Source organism: Gracilinanus agilis, chromosome 1, assembly GCF_016433145.1.
Source record: "Gracilinanus agilis isolate LMUSP501 chromosome 1, AgileGrace, whole genome shotgun sequence".
NCBI classification, from domain to species: Eukaryota; Metazoa; Chordata; class Mammalia; order Didelphimorphia; family Didelphidae; genus Gracilinanus; species Gracilinanus agilis.
The window spans coordinates 86220992-86242370 of NC_058130.1; the positions used below are offsets into that span (position 1 = coordinate 86220992).

The 21379-nt window shown below is 48.2% G+C and overlaps 1 protein-coding gene across 1 annotated transcript in view; it reads left to right on the forward strand.

Annotated features, from left to right (window-relative positions):
* NT5DC2 (5'-nucleotidase domain containing 2) overlaps positions 1–21379 on the forward strand; it is a 27590-nt gene continuing 6211 nt past the window's right edge. Inside the window, exons 1-10 of the mRNA XM_044673613.1 lie at positions 1–394; positions 5259–5443; positions 5796–5870; positions 8823–8878; positions 10604–10697; positions 13834–13962; positions 14292–14352; positions 14883–14985; positions 16167–16268; positions 17555–17636. Of these exons, the coding sequence (XP_044529548.1) occupies positions 1–394; positions 5259–5443; positions 5796–5870; positions 8823–8878; positions 10604–10697; positions 13834–13962; positions 14292–14352; positions 14883–14985; positions 16167–16268; positions 17555–17636 (1281 nt within the window). The remainder of the gene's footprint in view (positions 395–5258; positions 5444–5795; positions 5871–8822; positions 8879–10603; positions 10698–13833; positions 13963–14291; positions 14353–14882; positions 14986–16166; positions 16269–17554; positions 17637–21379) is intronic.

A 21379-nucleotide genomic window follows, 5' to 3' on the forward strand; every position in this document is an offset into this window, starting at 1 on the left:
ATGCGGCCGCAGCAGACGGGAGCACATCTGGTGTGGCTGAGGCCGGAGCAGGAGCAGGCACTTGGCCGGGAAGCGGGTCAGTGGGCAGAAGGAATGGCAGGCGCAGGACTACGGGCGGCAGGATGCCGCTGGTTACGGCTCCGGGGAGACGATGTCCCCGGCTGGCAGCGGGCGGCGGCGGCTTCCTCTTGCCAGGGCTGCGGTCCCTCGATCCCCAGCCCCTCCTGTGCAGGCTCCACCAGCCCCAGCGCCAACTGTCCCGGCGCCAGTGCCTCCTGCTTCTCCCCTGACCGGGTTGCCCCGCGCAGCGCTGGCCCAAACCCTGCCGCCCAGTCTTCCGAGCCCAGCGCCTACCTGTGGTCTAGGTACCGGGAGATGAGGAAGCTGGTGCACGGTAAGAGTAGGGATAGGTAGAGTTTGGGAGGGCAGAGGGACAGACTGCACTGGACTAAGAAGCAGGGGACCTACTGCCAGGATTCTCTGGGTGGTCTTGGGCAACTCTCTTTGCGCCTCAGTTTCCTCTTCTGCAAAATGAGGGGATTGGATTGATATGGCTTTCGAAGGTCCCTTTCAAAGATGACATAAGTCACAAAGCATCCCTAGGGGAAGAGGCTTTGGCAGTTAGCTTGGAGAAGATGCCCCAGGTGGTTGTGTCTCCTTGGTCCACTTCCTACCAGCAGAGTAATACCAGAGGTGATTATAGTGAAGTATGTGCTCAGTATAGGCAGAGTAGGCTTGGGTTGGCCACAGGACTACCTAACCTCTCCACTGTTCTAAGTCCCAGTCCCAGTACACATGTGGTACTCAGATCTCCAAGTGATCACCACCTCCCCACAGAAAGCTTCCTTAAGATCCATCAGAGGCAGAAGACCATGTGAGATCCATTCTCTTGCTTCTCCTTCCCCTCCCACTCCCACCCACCTCACCTTAAAAGAAAGGGGATGAGGGGTGGGGGCGCAAGCCTATTCTTGATCTCTTCTGGAGCTCTCTGGCCATGTGCCTAGGGTCTGGAAAAATGCAGGACTGCACACAAATTGTCCATTGGAGATCCTGATGGGATAAACTAAACCTGGAGGATTAAAGGTTAAGGTATGAAAGCATTCTCATCCCCTGGTAGTATAGCCTGGCTGCTCTTTCAGGCAGGTCCATACATTATCTTGATTTTTTGTTTAACCATCAAATTTTCGCAAACCTCTTTCCAATAATATATATATACATATATGTATGTATGTATGTGTGTGTATATATGTATATATATGGAAAGGGTCATATATTTATATACTTTAATCTCCCTTGGAAACTTCTCATGCATCCTTTGTAGAAATTGGGTGATGGTGAAGGTCAGAGCGCCTTCAATAAGCACACCCAGATTTAATTTTGTTTTAACTACACTAATTAGTATAAGGTCATCCTGAAACTAAGCTGCTACTAAGAACACTAACTTTAAACATGGGTTGGATTTTTTTCTTTAATTTAGGATTGTACCCCTAATCTGGAGCATCAAGTTTCTACTTACTTGACTCAAATCAACCAACTATTCTCCCTCCCAGACTTGCCCTATATTCTCTCACCAAACTATCTAATAGCCATCCAGAATATGGCTGGATATAAAAAGAATTGATAGATATCTGCAAGACATTTTAGGAAGCTGATGACAGAATAAGGGCTGTGTCTAGAGGTTGACTGTTGATTAGAGAAAGAAGCTGCTACTGGGGTCTGAAAGGGAGCTGACCCTCGCTCTGGACCTGGGATAATTTAATTTGACGACCTAGAATGGAGACTGAGGTTGACTGATTAGATGCTATCCATCTAAGGCATTCCGAGATGTAAATGTTGCACCCTTCACTATTATTAGTGCCCGATTCCTAGAGCAGAACTCTTCCTACAGTCCCTTTTAGATCCAAGCAGAGTCAGAGTATAACCTATGTCCACCTGGTGAAAGACTATTCATGTGACCTTAGGTAATCCCTGGGATAATTTCTTTATCCCATTCTTGCTCATTTCCCTATATGATTCAATTCAGCATTCAAGTGCACAAGACACTGTTCTAGGGTGGGGGTTACAAAGACAAAAAACATAAACCAGTCTAACCTCCAGAGGCTTATATTCTACTGGGGAGAGGGAGTACTATATATATGCAGATAAGCAAATCATACAAAATAATTTGAGGAAGGAGAAAGCATTAATACCTAGTAGATCAAGGAAGCTTTTGAGGAGGAAATGACTCCTGAGTTTAGCTTTGAAGGAAGATAAGGATTCTTAGGAGAATACTGACCTTATCTCCCTCTCAGGAGTAAGACTCCAATGAAAATTGAAAGTATTCTGAAAAGTATACAGACCCTTACAAATAAGATAGGATTTCAGTCATTTTAACAGCTAAGGCTTTCACACTAAATTTGGTTTGGGGCTCCTGGAGAAAGGAGCATGATATGAATTTATGAGACACTAAGGGTGCCCAGCTCAGTGGTCGTGCTAGCAAAGCCAAGACTGTTCTGATCCAGGGTTGAAGCATTTCACACCATACCTTTTAAAGGTACAGCCAGGTAGTTTTTTTGGATAAAGCTTCATGGGCCTGCCAGAGGGGCTCAACACAACAACTGGGCTAGAGGGGGAGAAGGCTTATGCCTCCCAAGTTCACCTCAGGCAACATTGTTTCACCATAACATATGTCCTAATTAAAACTCAAAACCTCAGATACTATAACATTGCTTGGGCAACTACGTATGTATGTATGTATATGTACATATACACACATGCACTGACTTTAAATATGGGTTAGCCTTTTTTAAATTTAGGATTGTTTTATCGAGTTTCTAGTTGACTCAAATCCACCAACTATTCTCCTAGTCTCTCACCAAACTATCTAATAGTCACTTAGAATATGTCTGGGGAAAAAGAGAAATTACGGATATCTGCAAGATATTTTAAGAAGCTGGTGGCAGAATAAGGGCTGTGTCAAGAGGCCGACATTTACTAACTGCTGAATATAGAGAAAAGCTGCTACTGGAATCTGAGAGATAGCTGACCCTAGCTATGGACCTGAGATAATTTGATTTGGTGACCTAGGAGGGAGGCTAGGCTGAGAATGATCACACACAAACGCTGTGGGAAGGCAATCAGAGTTCCTTTGTTTTAGAGAAAATTGTTTTTGAGGAACCAATTAAATATGTTGATGGAAGATGAGGTGGAGGGTCTGGTATGCCTATTCTGGATTTTCTGTCTCAATAACTGCCTATGGTGTATCAAATGATCTGAAGTTTCCTGGGGCTCCAAAAAGTATTGAAAAGGACATAAAGGTTTTCCTGAGGAAAGGATGCCGCCATCAGGCACCGAGAGCCTTAGGAGTAGCCTTACTTCCTCCTTACCCCATTCTATACAATCTTCAAAAGATGTGTAAGTGTGTAGCAATCAGAACATCTCTATTTTTGACTCTTTAACAGCAAGATTTTTGACAGGGTGGAGGGAGGGAGGGCAAAAAAGACCTTGGAAATCTTTTGTGCTTCTTAATGCCCTCGAGGATTTAGTGTTGAACACTACCAGCTTTTTATCTTTAAAAGTACAGGGACTTGGGCAGCTGGGTAGCTCAGTGGATTGAGAGCCAAGCCTAGAGACGGGAGGTCCTAGGTTTAAAACCGGCCTCAGACACTTCCCAGCTGTGTGACCCTGGGCAAGTCACTTGACCCCCATTGCCCACCCTTACCACTCTTCCACCAAGGAACCAATACACAGAAGTTAAGGGTTTTAAAAAAAAAAAAAGTACAGGGATAGTGGAAAGCCTTAAATCTTGAGAGCCACATTTGAGTCAACCACAATGAAGGTGGCATAAACTTCTCAACTAGACTTGAAGATTCCCCAAGTCAAACTTTTGGAACAAAATGCACTTTAACTACTCTAGGCCAAAGTTAATGTCTTATTTAGAAAAAAGTTTGCAGGTGTAGGTATCAATGCTATATGATATAGGATCCCACAACTGAGTTGCCTGGGATACCAGCGAATAGGAAAGCCATCTACTCTCAGGACTGACCCTTGTTACATTTTGCAGTTTATCTTATCTAAATAAACGTATAAGGCAGGTCTTCTCTCTTGTCTTTCCTTTACTTTCTACGGAAGTTTGAATGGTAAATGAATGTATTAAAAAAGTATTTTAGTACTTACTGTAAGCCAGGCACTAAGCTGAGTAAACCCTGGAAATTTGACCTTATACATAACCCTGCAACTGGGCTGCAAATAACAAAAGATCCACTGCCAAGTAGCCAACAAATCAGGTTTCATACAGACCAAGTCTTTAGTTACCTCCTTCTGTGTCCTTGGACTCTAGGGGCTAAGGCTTCCTATAGTGCCCATCTGGGAACTGGAAAGTGGGCCAGACTGCCATCATTTAAACTCAAGGAGAGATGGGAAGGACTGAGTAATAGTCCAACAAAGCCAGGCCACTCTCACATACACCTGACTGACTCAATTAGCAATGTTCTTGGCCAGCCTGGATACACGGAAATGTGATCAGCAAGGGTTCTGGCTGGGAGGCTCTTAGAAGAAAATTGAATTAGAGGAGACTCTCTTGCAAGCCACTCACCTCCATCCATACTCTGGAAGTCCTACCTGTTAATTGCCATTTCACCCATGTCCCTGGGGAATCAGGGAAACCAGATGGGAGAGAGAGAAGGGCACACACCAGGAGGACCAAACTCGAGTTGCAGAATAATGGCAACATTCATAACCCTTCTTAGACATTTTAAAATCTTGGCTTCCTGGAGGTTGGAGAGAGGGAGGTATGGAGAGTGGAATAAGCTGTGGTTTGGAGCCACAACCTGTCCAAACAATGCCAGCAAAGCAAAGGGAGTCTGGGAAAGAGCTGAGCTTCAGCCAGGAAGAGCCCCAGAGCCACTTGGATTTGGTCCCAAACTGTGAGAACGTCAGTCACCTACTTTATCCTGGTTAGTGGGGAGAGGGAAGCCATTTGGGAGGGTTCCCCATGTGGCCACTCAGCATATTCTTATTCTGAAGGCCAAAAAACAAGTAATCCTGACTGTTTAGGTCCATTAGTTTAGTCTCCTCATCCATCTTGGAGGCATAAAGAAAACCCATTGCATTCATTGAAGATGGGGAGAAGTTAAATGTTCAGTTTGTCTTTGGAGCAGGATTAAGAAGGGACTCAGTGGGGTTGCTGACAGGTTTATATCTTTCTGGAAAAGGTAGGAGAAACTGAAGAAGGAATTAAATATCGCTCGTCTGACACCTTGTTTCCTCCTTTCTTACAGACCTCCTTCCTCCTGAAGTCTGTAATCTCCTTAACCCCAATGCCATCTATGCCAACAACGAGATCAGCCTGGGAGATGTAGAGGTCTACGGGTTCGACTATGACTATACCTTAGCTCAATACTCTGATCTGTTACACTCCATGATTTTCAACACAGCCAGAGAGATCCTCATCGAGCAATACAAGGTAAAACACGGAGATTCCTTCTCTCTTTTTCTCTCCATCTTTCTCTCTTTCTCAAACCTAAGCCAGTGCCCAGCTCTATATCTTCCATATCCCTAAAGGGCCACAGTGCCTCTCCTATGGGCCCCCACCTCTCTGCCCCTCCTTTTCCTGCATAATGGGGATCAGTATCGCAAAACAGCACCTGGATTCTGGGTGAAGGCACCCTACTCACCCCTTGCCTTTGCCTTCTGCCTCTTCCACTGTGGTTACAGTGAAAGGGCACGTAGCCACATCACACACAAATTTTTATTTAGGCCATTGAAGCTGTTGCCTCAGATTCACACTGTGTCTACTATCCCTGTCCCCCATACAGTACCCAGGAGAAATCAGAAAATACAATTACATCCCAGACTTCGCCATTCGAGGCCTACACTATGATGTGCAAAAGGTGAGTAAGAAGGAGTTATGCTTCCTCCATGAGGTTCAACGAAGCTTGGCCCTGGGAGTCAAAAGAGACCTGAGTTCAGATCTCATCTCTGAAACCTGCTTGTTGTGTGACTAAGGGCAAGTTATTTAATCTCTCTGTGACTGGGTCTTCTCATCTAGATAAGAATTATACCTGTGGTATCTGCCTCCAAGGGTTATTCTATTGATCAAATGAGATTATAGGTGTGTATATAAAATGCAAAAGTGAACAGGAGATAGATATATATTCACAATAAATGTGTGTGTGTGTAATTCAGATTGTTATTATTATTTTCTTCCGCACACTCTCCTGACATCCTGCCAATTCAGGAACTTGTCTGGAGCCTCAGAATAGAATGTGCAGGATGGTAAGGGGGTCTGTTGGGATAGTTTTCCGATCTGGAATCTCCCAGACCCTCCTGTTTTTTCTGTGTAATAGGAAGTGCTTTCATCCAGAGTCGCCACATCCACTGTTCTCTGGTCAGTGACAATTCCCCTGGGGAGTTGCCCTTGTAACCTGTCCATTGTCCAATTCTTTCAGCTCCAATCTGGCCCGAAGTGGGCCAGAATAGAGTACAAGGAAGTTTTTGTTTTTGTTTTCAGTGACAGCTAAATGTTGGTCATGAGCCTCAAGGTCTTCTCTGAAAATCAGACTCCAGAAATTCCAGGAGAGCAGAGAGTTCAGGCGCCTGATGTTCCTTCCAAATCCACCCAAGGCCCTAGGGAGAAGTTCTTCTCCCTCCCCCCATGCTAGCTCACTGGCCCACCTCTCAGGACCACAACCTCAAGCTCTTTCTGTGTCTGCGTAGTATAAGAAGCAGCCTGGTACTAAGAGATGTGCCCTCTCCTGGGCTCTTTCCAAAGCTAGGCAGAGCAGGAAAGCACTTGGTTACAGGACTTTGATAATCTCAATATTTAGCCTAGAGAATGGTAGAGGACAGAGAGAAAAATGTGGAGGCAGCTAGGCTAGAAAGAAATAAAGAAGTATCTAAGGAGGTTAATATGTTGGTATTTCATGTCATTGGAAGTGACTTGGACCCTGGTGAGTGACTTTTGTTCGTTTTTTAAAACCCTCACCTTCTGCCTTAGAATCAATACTATGTATTAGTTCCAAGGTAGAAAAGTAGCAAGGGCTAGGCAGTGGGGGTCAAGTGACTTGCCCAGGGTCACACAGCCAGGAAGTGTCTGAGTTCAGATTTGAACCCAGGACCTCCCATCTCTGGGTCTGGCCCTCAATCCACTGAGCTGCCTACCTACTCCTGGGATTAACTTTTATTGGAAAGATGACAGTCTCCTATATGAACATCTTCCTTGCTTTGCTAAAGCCTGGATTTCATTGGGGTAGGCATCTCTCTAGTACTCCTTTTTCTTTATAATTTCTCACTCATGTTCTTCTTCTGAGAATCTGGTAGTTTACATCTTAATATTTTTCATTAAAATGTAGGGGTGTGGGGGCAGCTGGGTAGCTCAGTGGATTGAGAGCCAGACCTAGAGATGGGAAGTCCTAGGTTCAAATCTGGCCTCAGACATTTCTTAGCTGTGTGACCCTGGGCAAGTCACCTAACCCTCATTGCCCAGCCCTCACCACTCTTCTGCCTTAGAACCAACACATAGTATTGATTCTAAGGTGGAAGGTGAGGATTTTTTAAAAAATGTAGGCATGGGGCAGCAAGATGGCTCAATTGATTGAGAATCAGGCCCAGAGATGGGAGGTCCTGGGTTCAAATGTGACCTCAGGCACTTCTTAACTGTGTGACCCTGGGAAAGTCACTTAATCTCCACTGCCTAGCCTTCCCACTCTTCTGCCTTGGAACAAATAACAGTATTGTTCTAAGGCAGAAGGGAAGGGGTTTGGGGTGGTTGTTGTTTTTAAACAAAAAACGTGGTAATACATACCATGTGGATTTTCTAATCGTTGTTTGAAAGGCCCACCTAGAAGAGCAATCCAATAGTTACTCTCCCTGGGTAAGAAGAGACCAAGGACCAGGACCCTGGAAGCTTAAAGCCAAGGAACCTCGCTTGCTTCCTGCCCCTAGAGCTTCCTTGTTCACTCGCTCTGTGAGCACTTCCTAGGTGCCTACTAGGTGCTGGGCCTTGAGGGTCCAGAGACAAAAATCAGAGCATCGCTTCCCTCCACAAGCTAGCCTGTACGTGAATAAGTATGTAAAAAATATTTTGAAATCCACTTAGAGAGAAGAGGGAAGGCATTTCTAGAATCTGAGGGGGGGGGATTAGGAAAGACTTCAAGAAAAAGGGGGCACTTGAGGCCGACTTTAAAGGAAACTAGGGATGCCAAGAGGCAGGAGGAGGCTGAGCATGAGGAGAAAGTGGGTGCAGGGGCATGGAGCTAGGAGGAGGAGCCAGTTTGGGGAGACCACAGGATGTGGGAAGGAGAAGAACGTATAATAATGCTCAGGCCAGTCGTGCTTTAGATGTCCTTGTTGATGGACACGAAGAAGCTGCTGAGTGGCCTTCGACACTGTCCTTGGAAGGGGCTCCGCTCTGCTGCAGCCCTAGAAGAATGAGTCCCCCACTCTGGCCTACAGGCTCTTCTTCAGCTCCCCTAGAGGATTCTTCTCCAGCTGCCCCCCTGGACTGTTCTTTGGGGGATCTGCCTTCCCTGACTAAAATGAGAACACGTGTCTCCCAAAAGTCAGGCTTGAGAAATAAGGCCCCTGAGAAATAAGAAGCCTTCGGGAGCTCCCCTGGCTGTTCCTCCCTTTTCCCCAGAGAACCATGTTCTCTCTTTTGTGAGTCCCCCCTCTCCCAGAGCAGGAGAGGCTCTTAAAAGGGATGTGAACGGCCGAGGAGGACGTTAGATAAGCACACTGGAAAGGGACTGTTACAACTTTAATAAGGGCTTGGCTTTTAAAAATAAACTCCCCAGCCTGACTGCGGCCCCTCTTTGAGATGTGTGCCTCTCTTCCTTGGCCAGAGCCTCCTGATGAAGATTGACGCTTTCCATTACGTCCAATTGGGAACAGCCTACAGGTCAGTCGGAAAGGTCTTGTTCTCAGGCCTGGATCTGGATTAGGCTTTACACATTCTCCTCGGGGGCTTGTCAGAGCTGGAGAGGAGCGATCGCCCTGGCCTTTGGGGAGATCCTCGGCCAGAACCGGAACGCTCCTGGGAGCAGAGGACTCGGAGTTGGGTGGGACCTTGGCCGTCCTCTGCTCTGAGCCCCCAGAGAAGGAAATTCTTCCAGACTTCCTAGAAGACCGCAGGGTCAGTAGAAGCAGGATTTCAGCCCAGGCCCTCCAACTCTGAACCCGGGGCTCATTTGGCAACATTTAGGCATCTGATGTTCACTTCTCCTGGCAGTGACACCTGGGCTTAGGGTCTTTGACACATGTCAGGGGTGGCTAGATGGCTCAGTGGATAGAGAGAACACCAGGCCAAGTCGGGAGGACCAGGTTCAAATGTGGCCTCAGACACTTCCTAACTGTGTGACCCTGGGCAAGTCACTTCTCCCTGTTTGCCTAGCTTTGCCCTTCCGTCTTGGAGTTGTTATTAGGACAGAAGGTAAGGGTTTTAAAAACCCCGTTACTCCTATGTGTATTTAATATTCTCTTCCACGCACCCCTCCACACCCAGACACACGCACACAAACACACATTCCAGCAGTCTGGTTTTTCTCTCTCATTCTTGGCCCCAGCCTCGGCCCGGCTTGTGCCTCCTGTGCATCCACGCTGGCCTCCTCAGCTGGATGGTTCCCACATGAAGCTCCCTTCTCGTAGCTAAAGGAAGGCCTGAGGAGAGGAAGCTCCGAGCCCCGGGCGGCCTTCCTGCTCGGGAACCAGCCCACCCTGGCTCATGTTCTCTGAGCTGGTCATAGAAAACCTGTTCCTACGGCATGATATTGTCAGATTTTCTCAATGTATCGATTGGGAATTTTTTATTTTAAACCCTCACCTTCTGTCTTAAAATCAATACTGTCTGTTGATTGCAAGGCAGAAGATGGCAAAGACTAGGCAAGGGGGACTAAGTGCCCAGGGTCACACAGCCAGGAAGTGTCCGAGTTTATATTTGAACCCAGGACCTCCCATATCCAGGTCTGGCTCTCTATCCATTGAACCATCTAGCTACCTCCTAGCAAATATAAATATAATATAAAATAGCAAATGCTAATTTTTTTTAAATCTTGACCTTCTGTCTTAGAATCAGTAATTATTGGTTCCAAGGCAGAAGAATAGATAGGGCTAGGCAGTGGGGGTTCGGTGACTTGCCCAGGGTCACACAGCTAAGAAGTATCTGAAGGCTAGATTTGAACCCAGGACCTCCCGTATCTAGACTTGGCTCTCAATTCATTGAACCACCTAGCGCCCCCTTATTTTTCTTTACCAAAAAAAAAAAAAAAAAAATGTTTGCTATAAGGAAGAAGTCTCTGAGAGGAAGAGAGGGGAGGATACTGGGGTAGGGGTGAGGGGGGAATTTTAGCCATGCAGAACAAAAGATACAACAAAAACCTATCTTAAAAATAGAAAGCCTTTTTTCTTTCTTTTTTTTTTTATTTTTTTATTTTTTATTTTTAACCCTTAACTTCTGTGTATTGACTTATAGGTGGAAGATTGGTAAGGGTAGGCAATGGGGGTCAAGTGACTTGCCCAGGGTCACACAGCTGGGAAGTGTCTGAGGCCCGGTTTGAACCTGGGACCTCCCGTCTCTAGGCCTGGCTCTCAATCCACTGAGCTACCCAGAAAGCCTTTTTTTCCTTAGGGGTCTCCAGCCTGTTCCTGATGAAGAGGTGATTGACTTGTACGGGGGGACCCAGCACATCCCACTCTACCAGATGAGTGACTTCTACGGCAAGGTACTCGCCTGGGGCCCCGAGAGGCAGAGTAGCACGGGGGAGCTGGGACTCAAACTTCCGCAGGCTCAGAAAACTGCTTCTGCTTTATCCGGCTTGTCGCTGGACTAGAAAGCTAGGATTTGGCCAAGAAGTGATGTTGGCTTCTCGCGTGCACGTGGAAAGCTGTCTCGAAGGCTTTGGTGTCACCCCAACTTCCCCAGACCCTGAGAAGTGTTCCTGCATTGGTTGGGAGATGGCAGGGCAACCCCGTGAGTTCTGTACCTCTCTTATGCTGAGCCCCAGAACCTCAGTGGGGCTGGGAGGCAAGTTGCCCCCCAGACCCTCGATCCTGCCGATTTTGCCCAAGCGCCAAGTACAGTGACTGAGAAGAAAGACCTTGTCGGGTCTGAGAAAAAAAATCTATGCCCTTTCCCCCATGGGAAGTATACATAGTGCTTACCTCTGGCCTCAAGGGGAGAAAGTAGGATCGTCCTGTTCTGGGTTTTGTTTTCCCTAAGAACGTGATATATGATATACGGCAGAGGGGGAAGGCTTTGAGCATTTTCTCTGTCAAACTAGCTGGACAGTCTGTGCTGGTGGAGTCTGGGGGCGCTTCCCAGAGGCGCAGGACCAATTCTTTCTGCCTTCTGTTGGGGAGGAAGGCTTTATGGCTAAATACCCCAAATGGGGGTGGGGGGAGCCAAAGAATGCCGGAGGCTTGGCTTTCCCCAGCTTGACTAGGGAATGCGTGTCCTCAGGTTTGTTCTGGGGAGCTTAGAACATTTGGGGAAACCAAACAAGCTAGGATGGACTGCTGCCGCCTAGAGCTGCCCCCAGCCCCTAACCCAGGCAGCCTGGGAAGTAGGTGACCGTTCAGTACGTGCCTGCCTGCCTGCCTGCCATCCCGGACCCCGACGGCTGTCTAAGGGCTAGAAACAGAAATGGGAACAACTGCCTTGTGGGCTCTTTATCCCCCCTGGCAGAACAAGAACCGCTGGGAAGTGTCCCCCGTCCATATCCCTTGTTGGATCTTCATGGGCTGGGAGAAGGAAGACGCTGCCAGAACCCTAGTCCTCGGCTCGAGGAGGTGCCTGTGTACCTCCGTCACTAATACTAAGCTCATTCGGAATGGCCCCAAATGCCAAATAGTTGGCAGCATTAGTCCTTCCTGTGGCCTGGCAAACAACTCCCCCACAGCCTAGTTCTTGACCCTGTCTGTGAGTTATTCCCCCTCATGGCCAGGTGGCCCCCCCGCCAGTGGCAGGCCCTCACCCTGCCCGTCAGAGCATGACGGGGCGGCCAGTCTGGGGGGCCTTTCCCAGCCAGTTTGTCCCTTCCTCTCTGGCGGTCTGTCTCTACCACCTCTTCACTCTGCCCCATTTGGCCAAGCCTGGGCTGGCCTTCTTGAGAATGAGCACTGTAAGAGGCCGGACCACGTCTTATACTATTGTGTTCCATGTTGTATCGCATCTGGCAGAGTGTGGAAACCTTTGCCTGGCCTGGTCAGCGTTTGAGGGCTCTGCAGCTTTCCTGGGAGTAAGAAAAAGGGGGCATTGCTGTCGGGGGGCTTCCAGAGCCTCGGTTGTGACCTCTTTCCTCATCTCCTTCCCTGCCTGGAGCTTTTTCCTTGTCAGGCTTCTTCCAGCCCCTGCCTTTGGGTGATGGTTGTCAGGATCTAGCAGCAAGCATTTATTTACTGTTTGTTTGTTTGTTTGCTTTTAAGCCCTTCCCTTCCATCTTAGCATCCAGGGTTCCAAGGCAAGGCAAAAGGGTGGGAAGGGAAGTTTTGTTTTGTTTTTTTCCCCGAGTAAAACCCTTACCTTCCGGAATCAATACTGCCTCTTGGTTCTAAGGCAGAAGAGCAGGAAGGGCTGGGCAGTGGGGGTCAAGTGACTTGCTCAGGGTCATACAGCCAGGAAGTGTCTGAGGCCAGATGGCAGCATTTATCTGTTGAGTGCCTACTCCATGCCAGGCACTGTGCTAGGCACCAGGGATGCAAAGACAAAACAGTCTTTCTTCACTGTGAATTGACATTCCAATGGGAAAAACAAGTAGAGATCTGAGTCAGTGCGTGTGTGGCGGGTATAAATACGGTGTAGGCACCATAGTTAGAGACAGTGTAGTTTGGGAGGGAGGGTCTAGCAGTGTGGGACCAGGGAAGTCCTCATGCACAAGATGGTACTGAGCGTCATCTTAAAGGAAGAGAAGGACCCAAGAGGCACAGATAGGGAAGGAATGCATTCCAGGGCAAAGGCACCAGGGACCGAGGATGGAGTATTATGTGTTTCGGAACAGAGAGAAGGCGATTTTGTTTGAGTCCAGGAGTGCAGGAGGGAGAATAATGTCCGATGAGCCAGGAAAGAGAGACCATGTTGTGAAGGGCAGCTCCTGGCTCGGTGGCTAGAGAGCCGGGCCTGGAGACAGAAGGTCCTGGGCTCACATTTGGCCTCAGAGGCTTACTGGTGCCCTTCCCACTCTCCTGCCTTGGAACTCATACTCACTAGTGATTCTAAGAGGGAAGATAAGGGTTAAAAAAAAGTAAATAAACATGAGGTCTGGAGGGTGAGGGGGTGCCTCTGCGTGTGCGTGTGCGTGTGCGTGTGCACTCTCATCTCTCACCAGCCCTGTCTGTGCACTCCTTTGTCTCAGAGGAGGTCTGACCTGTTCTTCAACCCGAGGAGTGTGTGGAGCACCTGCCTATAGCACCACTCCGGGGCTGGGCCCTGCAAACACCCACAAGGACGCACATCCCCCCCAGCCCCCATTATTGCGAGGGAGAGGCAGGACAGACAACCCAGCCCCTGTCCTTGGGGAACACCCAGAGGACAGGAAGTAGCTGTAGATGGTGAAAGCGGACACCCACGGGCCGAGGTGACCAAGCACCAGGCTGAGTGTTTGATAAATGCTGTTTTGATCCGCACTTCCCTTCCCGTTTGGCGAGGGGGGCCAGGAGCATTCAGATATACAGATTGGGAAAAGGTCAGATGGTTCTCATAAACTCAGAGGAGCTGAGAGGGCTTCCTCTTCTAGATCTGGGAGGAGAGGCTGCGATGGAGGCCTCTGAAGTTGCCTCCAGCTTGAACTCTTCACTGAACCTTTCCCTGATGGGGCCTTTGGACCTCATGAGCCCACTTCTCCCCGTCCTTCCCTTCCTCAGGGGCCCTCTCTCAAGCAGTTCATGGATATCTTCTCGCTTCCTGAGATGGCCCTTCTCTCCTCCGTGGTTGACCACTTCCTTGCCCACAACCTGGAGTTCGACCAGACGCACCTCTACAAGGATGTCTCGGTGAGGAGTGGGCCCTGGAGGAAGGCCTCAGCTCCACCTGAGACCACCAAGGCCTCACTGCCAGCAGGACCCTCCAGCAGCATTTATATACTTATTTCTGTCGTGGAGAGGGGAGGCTTCACTTTAAATTAGAGGCACAGGCCAAAGCAGGTGGTGAGGATTGGTCCTAAACTCCCCAGAGGTACCCAGGCTCCTTGGTCCTTCCCTTAGCAGCTTCTGAGGCAGGATGGGGAGAAAACCCAGGAGACAATCCTGCCTGGCCCGGGAATAGAGAGCTGGGAAAGTCTCCAGGTCTTGGAAGCTCAGAAATGAATGTTTGTGCTTTCTAGGATGCCATCCGAGATGTCCACATCAAGGGCTTGATGTACCAGTGGATCGAGAAGGACATGGGTAAGCAGACCCCAGGCTAGGCCCTGGGGGCTCTCCCTTAGGCTCCAGGTCTCCCCAGGCCCTTTACCTAGACCCGGCCAGAAAATCTGTGGACACTTGAAAGGGCAGAAGAACTTGCGATTAAGTCATTGTGGCTATCCTTTGGCAAGTTCTTCCCTTGTCCAGGGGTCCCTTCGTGTCCCTCCAGGTGAGCAGGGCTCTCTTCTGCCCACTGCCCTAGAGTGAAGAGAAGCAGGGAGGCAGAGATGCCTTCTCTGGGTTCTCCCAGGCCATTCCCAAGTCTTTCTAAAGCAGCAAAAGGTGCCTTTAGAAAAAACACAGGAGGGGCCTGGAGTCTGGCCTGAGAGGCCCAGAGCCAAGGCAGTTAACGTAAATAGTTCATTGAGAGTTTTGCATTAGAGAATGAGTAGCTCTGCCAGTCCAGGAAAGGCACTGGGAGAAGGAACCCCTGCGCCCCCATGATCCTGAAGGCAGAGTCCCAGCTGAGCCGGGCACTGACCGGCCACAATGGCTCTCCCTTTCTCTTCCAGAGAAGTACATTCTCCGTGGAGATGAGACACACGCTGTCCTGACCCGCCTGGTCAACCATGGCAAGAAGCTTTTCCTCATCACCAATAGCCCCTTCAGCTTTGTGTGAGTCTCTGCCCCTTCTTGGTGTCTGACTGGCAAATGAATGAAAAGTTTGTTGAGTGCTAACTAAGGGCTTGTCTGAAAAAACTACTTCCAGATAGGAAGGGAGCTGGATTCAGAATCCAAGGGCCTAGATTCTTTACAGCCACCCCCACCCCAACCCCCGGCGACCCCTCCTCACCACCATGTAGGGAAGGAACTTGGCTGTTGCTTTTGGGTTGTGTTCTCTGGCCGGCTGAGTTGTGGGTAAGCAGTGGCTTAGCCTTCGGAGGAAAGTCCTCATTCTTCTGCCCATTGGCTCTGAAATCACACAGCCAAACCCATTTCTCTGTAGGAGGTCTACACTCCACCACCCTGCAGGCGAGGGGAAGGGGGCAGTTCTGACCCAAGAGGCACAAGAAGACTTGGACAGACCTCTCCAAAGAGTGCCTAAACTACTCTGTAAGGGAATCCCACTGCTGAGACAGGGCACAGATGACACCATAATGCACAAAGCACTGGGCCTGGAGTCAAGTCATCTTCCTGAGTTCAAATCTGGCCTCAGACGCTTACTAGCTCTGTGACCCTGGGCAAATTATTTAACCCTGTTTGCCTCGATTTCCTTATCTGTAAAATAGGCTGGAGAAGAAAATGACAAACTATTTCAGTATCTCTGCAAATGAAGTTCCAAATCGCGTCAGGAAGAGTCCATGTGTCTGAAATGACTAAATAACAATAAATTCTAAAACGAAATGCTAAAACCCTAACCTCACTCTGCAAAATTCTAGTCAACAATTCAGCTAGATTATCTCATTAGGATTTGCAGAGGTGCTGGAGGAACTTGCAAGGGAATCATATGTTATTTGTCTTTATGTCTCCATTTCCTGATTTCCCTTCTCTTTTTTTAAAATATTCCTTTTTGGGGGCAGCTAGGAGCCTAAAGGTAGCTCAGTGGATTGAGAGCCAGGCCTAGGGATGGGAGGTCCTGGGTTCAAATCTGGCATCAGACACTTCCTAGCTGTGTGACCCTGGGCAAGTCACTTGACCCCCACTGCCTAGCCCTTACTGCTCTTATGCCTTGGAGCCAATACACAATATTGTTTCTAAGACAGAAGATAAGGGTTTAAAAAAAAATAAAACAAAATACTCTTTATTTTCTTTTCTTTTCCTTTCCTTTTCTGATTACTGCCTATTGTCATCCTCAGGGACAAGGGGATGAAGCATATGGTTGGCAAGGACTGGCGCGATCTTTTTGATGTAGTCATTGTCCGAGCAGACAAGCCAAACTTTTTCACGGATAGACGGAAGTAAGCTGGGCACTCTCTGGGGTTTCCCAATCTTCCTTCCCTTCTCCAAATATCTCCTGCTGGACAACTGAGTCTCTAAACCATGGGCTCTAAACTGGAGGGTGGAAGTGCAGGGCGGTAAGGAGGTGAATCCCATGTGGCTGGCCCTGACATCAAATTACTGAACCCTTTGGGGAGGGCTCAGGTCCTCACTCTGCCCTCTTTCCCACCCTCTCAGAAAAAGGAAATGCTGTTTCCCCCTTTTTCCTTTGTATGTATGAGTCTAGTCCCCCATTTGTATCTGGACTTCTCCAGGAGGAGAATTAATGAATATATAGGTTTATGAATACAGTTTAATGAATATGTTTCCTCTCCAACCTGAGTGCTGAGAGATGGTTCTGGCCCCCTTCTCCCTAAGGATTATGTGCTTGGAATCTCTCCCCAAGATTGCTCAGTCTCCTGGAATGAATAGGAAGGAGCACAAATCCTTCTCCAAGCAGCCAAGTCCCCAGAAAGAAACCTGACCCTGCTGGCCCCTGGGAACTGGGCCCACTTCCCTTCATGCACTTCTCACATGGGCCACCCCATGGGCATGGGCACCCTAGCTCCAAGCCTTCGGGTGCTCACAGTGACCCTGAAGAAGCTGGGAAAGTGTGACTTCCATTCTGTCTTCCCTGCAGGCTCCGCTGGGGCTGCTTCCTCATTCCTTTTGGCCCTGGGAGGAAAGGGGAACTGAGGGCTGGGGTGACTCTCAGGCCCAGCTGACAGAGCCGACCATTCGCCATGGCATATCTGGGCAAGGGAGCATCCATCAGCCCCGCTGTCTGTGGGCTACTTAACCTTCAGGCCACAGGGTTGGGTGGGCCCATCAGCTTCATCCTGTTTACTTTGGGAGGAAAAATGCTTCCCAGGCTCTGTCGGTATTTCTCTTTGGAGCTGTCTGTCTGGAGGGTCACAACGGCTGACCTTTGTGGGCTAGCTCTGCAGAACAGTAAGAAGTTCTCATAGAGGAGCTTCCCTTTCAGTCATGCTCTCTCAGGTAGTCTAGACAGCTAAAGTGAGGCTGCTGCCCAAGCCAGACCTGCAGACTCGCCCCCACTCCGCTCAGAGGGCCACTCTGACCAGCAGGGCCTAGGAACAATGGCTCTCTTGTCATGGTCCTTTCTGAATCTCAGAATCATTCATCTGCATCCTATACTGGTAGGGAAGATAGAATAGCCGTCGCGCTTCCTAATGACTCCCAGCCATGGTGACTGAGCCAGTGTTTCTTCTTTTTTCTCCCCATCTACCCACCACCTTCGCCCCAGGCCTTTTAGAAAACTGGATGAAAGTGGCGTTCTGCAGTGGGACAAAATCAACCACTTGGAAAAGGGAAAGATCTATCGGCAGGTAAGATGGGGTGGGTAGATGTTCTTCGAGATCCCTTCCAGCTCTAAATAAGCAATCAGGAGAGAAGGGCCAAAGAGGAAGCCCTCGTGCCCACAGTGGCACCTGGCCATCAGGCAGTGGGCATGCGAGCAAGACAGGACCAGGACGGAGGAGGCCAGAGAAATGTGGGGTTGTAAGAGGTCTCGATGGACCAGTAGCAGGCAGAGGTCTCTTTTCATTCCTGTTAGGGAAGAGGCATAAACATGGGCATACAAGTCCTTCCTGAAGGTGGGGGCTTTGTGGGAAGGCTCAGGACAGCCACTGAGATTGAACCTTCAAAGAGTAGGACCCTCAGCCTCGAGACTCGTCCTCTACCTGGAGGACTAGCCAATTAGCTAAGCATTTATCAAACACCTCCTAGGCTGAGCACTGGGCTAGGCACCAGAGATACAAGACAAAAGTGAAACACTTCCTCTCCCCAAAGAGCTTATGGTCTAATAGTGGAGACTCTTATAGGTTTGCTTATACCAACCAGACACAAGGTAACCAGCAGCTGGTAGGACCGGGGGAAATCTCCTATAGGAGTCCGTTGAGTCTTAAAAGCAACCAGGGAGAACAGCTGAGTGACTCAGTGGATAGAGAACCAAGCCTAGAGGTGGGAGGTCCTGGGTTCAAATCTGATCTGAGATACTTCCTAGCTGTGTGACCCTGGGAAAGTCACTTGACTCCCATTGCCTACCCTTACCACTCTTCTGCCTTGGAGCCAATACACAGTATTGACTCCAAGATGGAAGGTAAGGGTTTAAAAAAACAAAAAAAAAGCAACCAGGGATTCTAAAGAGGCAAAGATGGGGAAGAAATAAATTCTAGGCATGGGGGATAGCTAGTGCAAATGCATGGAGGAAGGAAATGGAACATTGTACGTTAAGACCAAGAAGGCCAATTTGACTGAACCACAGAGTTCAGAGCCATCCTTGGGCCCTTAGGTAGAATGAATGACCAGAGACTGAGGTCAAAAATACCAAGTTGGGGACAAGGGGCAGCCAGAGAGCCTGGGGGTTAGCACAAGGAACAAGAGGGCAGGGGTGGGGTAGGGAGAGAAGGGCTCCCTTTCAGTTAGTCCCCAGATTAGGTGAGGATGCTGTCCCAGCCTGACCTGCAGAGGTCTCCCAACTTAACTCCAAGAGTCAGCCTTCTGTCAGCCACACTGACCCAAACTCTGCAAGGCCCAGGACCCAACCTCAGTGTTAACTGCACACAGAATGTGACCCTGGAAAATAACTATGGAAAATAACTATGTGCATGGCACAGTGGGTAGAGCACCAGGCCTGGAGATGGGAGGTCCTGAGTTCAAATGTGACCTGACACTTCCTGGCTGTGTGACCCTGGGCAAGTCACTGTACCCCAGTTGCCTAGCCCTTGCCCCTCTGTCTTGTTACTGTGTTGTTACTAAGACAGAAAATACGGATTTAAAAAGAGGAAAGCTAACTCCTTTTCCTTAGAGTCAGGTGGATGGATTGGTTTGCTCCCAAGGAAGGAAAGCTACTTGGCAAACAGAAGTAGATATAATACCTAGGGTGGATTGAGGTTTTATAACGGGTTTAGCTGGACCTGCTCTAAACAAAGGGGATTAACAAGGTTAGCCTAGGTCAGGAATTCAGAAATCCAGGGCTCAAGACTAGTTTCCAGCAGTCCCAGGAGCCTCAAATCTCTGCTCTTCTCATTTGAGGGGAGTAAGGTGTAAATAGGAATGTGCTCCTGAGTTAGCACATGAACTCTGACACGTGACTAGAAGCTTGTAGCTTTCCTGTCCTGGGAAATGAGGCACCTGGGTCCCCTAAGCTCCCCCTGCCTAGAGCTGAAGGAAGAATCTGTTAGGATACGGAATCCACAGGACGGGGTGGAGGAGAAGGCTCGAGACTAGAGCTCTGGTTCTGCCTGAGAACCTGGCCCTTAAGCACATCCCAGGTAGATGCCAGCCATTGGAAAAGTTGTTGGAAAGGGGGATGGCAGTGTCCAATGTACATGGCATCTGAAGGTTTGCAAAGCTCTTAGCAACACCTCATTTGATAGCCGCAGAGGACAGCCCTCAGCCACAGAGTTTAGGCGGTCCTAGGAAGAAGACGTTCCGAGGCCCAGTAGAGATCTGTAGCCTGAATTCCAGCCTGACTCGCAGCATGAGGACAGTTGTAATAAAGAACATATATTGGTCATTCTTACAGCTACTATTTAAAGTCAATAACTTGTCACTGAATTTGACAGATTCTACATTTGACCATACCTCAGTGCGAGGAGTTTGGTTTCTGAAGACTTATATGCTTTAATAAAAGTGAAATGGACACGCAAAAACAAAATCCAAAATCTTAAAGTTCGACAGAAATCCAATGTCCCATCCCTAAAGGTCCTCTGTCTTAAACCTTGTACCTGCTCTAATTCTTTGGACCATTTTCCCCCAAACTGGATTTCAGGAATCCTAGTCATATGTACAATGGGAATTGGAATTCTGTCAGAACATCTCAGTGATGCTAATATTTTTCTTACCTTAATTTTAGGTGTACTATGCAGTATAGTGGAGAGAGGCCTGGCCTTGGAGTCAGGAAGACCTGGTTTCAACTCTTGCTTCTCTTCCCAGTGCAATCTAGACTCTATAAAGCCACCAAAGTGATTTGGGAGACTGGAGGAAGGTAGACCAAACAAGGAAGGAGGCAATGAGGTAGCACTGTAGTGCATAGAGTGCTGGGCCTGGAGTCAGGAAGACTTGTTTTTATGAGTTCAGATCTAACTTTAGACACAAATGAGCTGTGTTCCCCTGGGCAAATCACTTAACCCTGCTTGCCTCAGTTTCCTCATCTGTAAAATGAGCTGGAGAAGGAAATGGTCTTATACATTTCTAATTTCTTCCTTTAAATTTCTTCCTGCCTCCCTAAAAACATATTCAAGTCTCTCTGATCCTAAAAAAGCTCTTTCTTGACCCTTCTGTCTTTTCTCCTTCATGGCCAAATTTCTTGAAAAAATTATTTGTCTAATACTTGTAGGCAACAAGATGACCCAGAGGATAGGATCCTGGCCTGGGAGAGTGGAAGCCCTGAGATCACATCTTTAGACATGTATTAGCTGTGTAACCTTGGGCCAGTCACTAAAGTTCTCTCAGCCTCAGTTTCATCTTCTATATAATAATGCCACTGAGTTGTTGAGAGGATCAAGTGAGATAACATCTGTTAGTGCTTTGTAAATCTTAAAGCACTATCTACATAAATAAAATACTTATTCTTATTTCTCACCACCCAGTCTCTTCTTAACCCTTTGCAATTTAGCTTTTCACCCAATCCCTACTCCAAAATCACCACTGACCTGAAAGCAACAAATCTAATCACACTTTTTTTTCGTTTTTCATCTTTAGCTCACTGCAGCCCTTGACAAAGTTAACTGTCTTCTCCTGCTGGATACTGACTCCTCCTTTGTCTTCAGAGAGAACATACACTAAAGGTCTTTTCCATCTTCTCCACTGAATCATCTTCTCTCCAACTGGATCCAGACTTCTGTCCTTGGGCCTTGTGTCCTCTTCTTATATTCTCTCCTTTACTTCTTGATCCACTAGTCTGTGGCTTCAACTTCCTTATCTCTGTAGGTACTTCCCAAAATCTTTATTTCTAGCATGACCCCTTCTGAGTTCTAGGCTGTCATTTCTAGCTGCTTCTAGGATACCTCTATCTGGATCTCTACCTCTAAATCAGCATATGAAAACTGAGATTATCTTCCCTCCT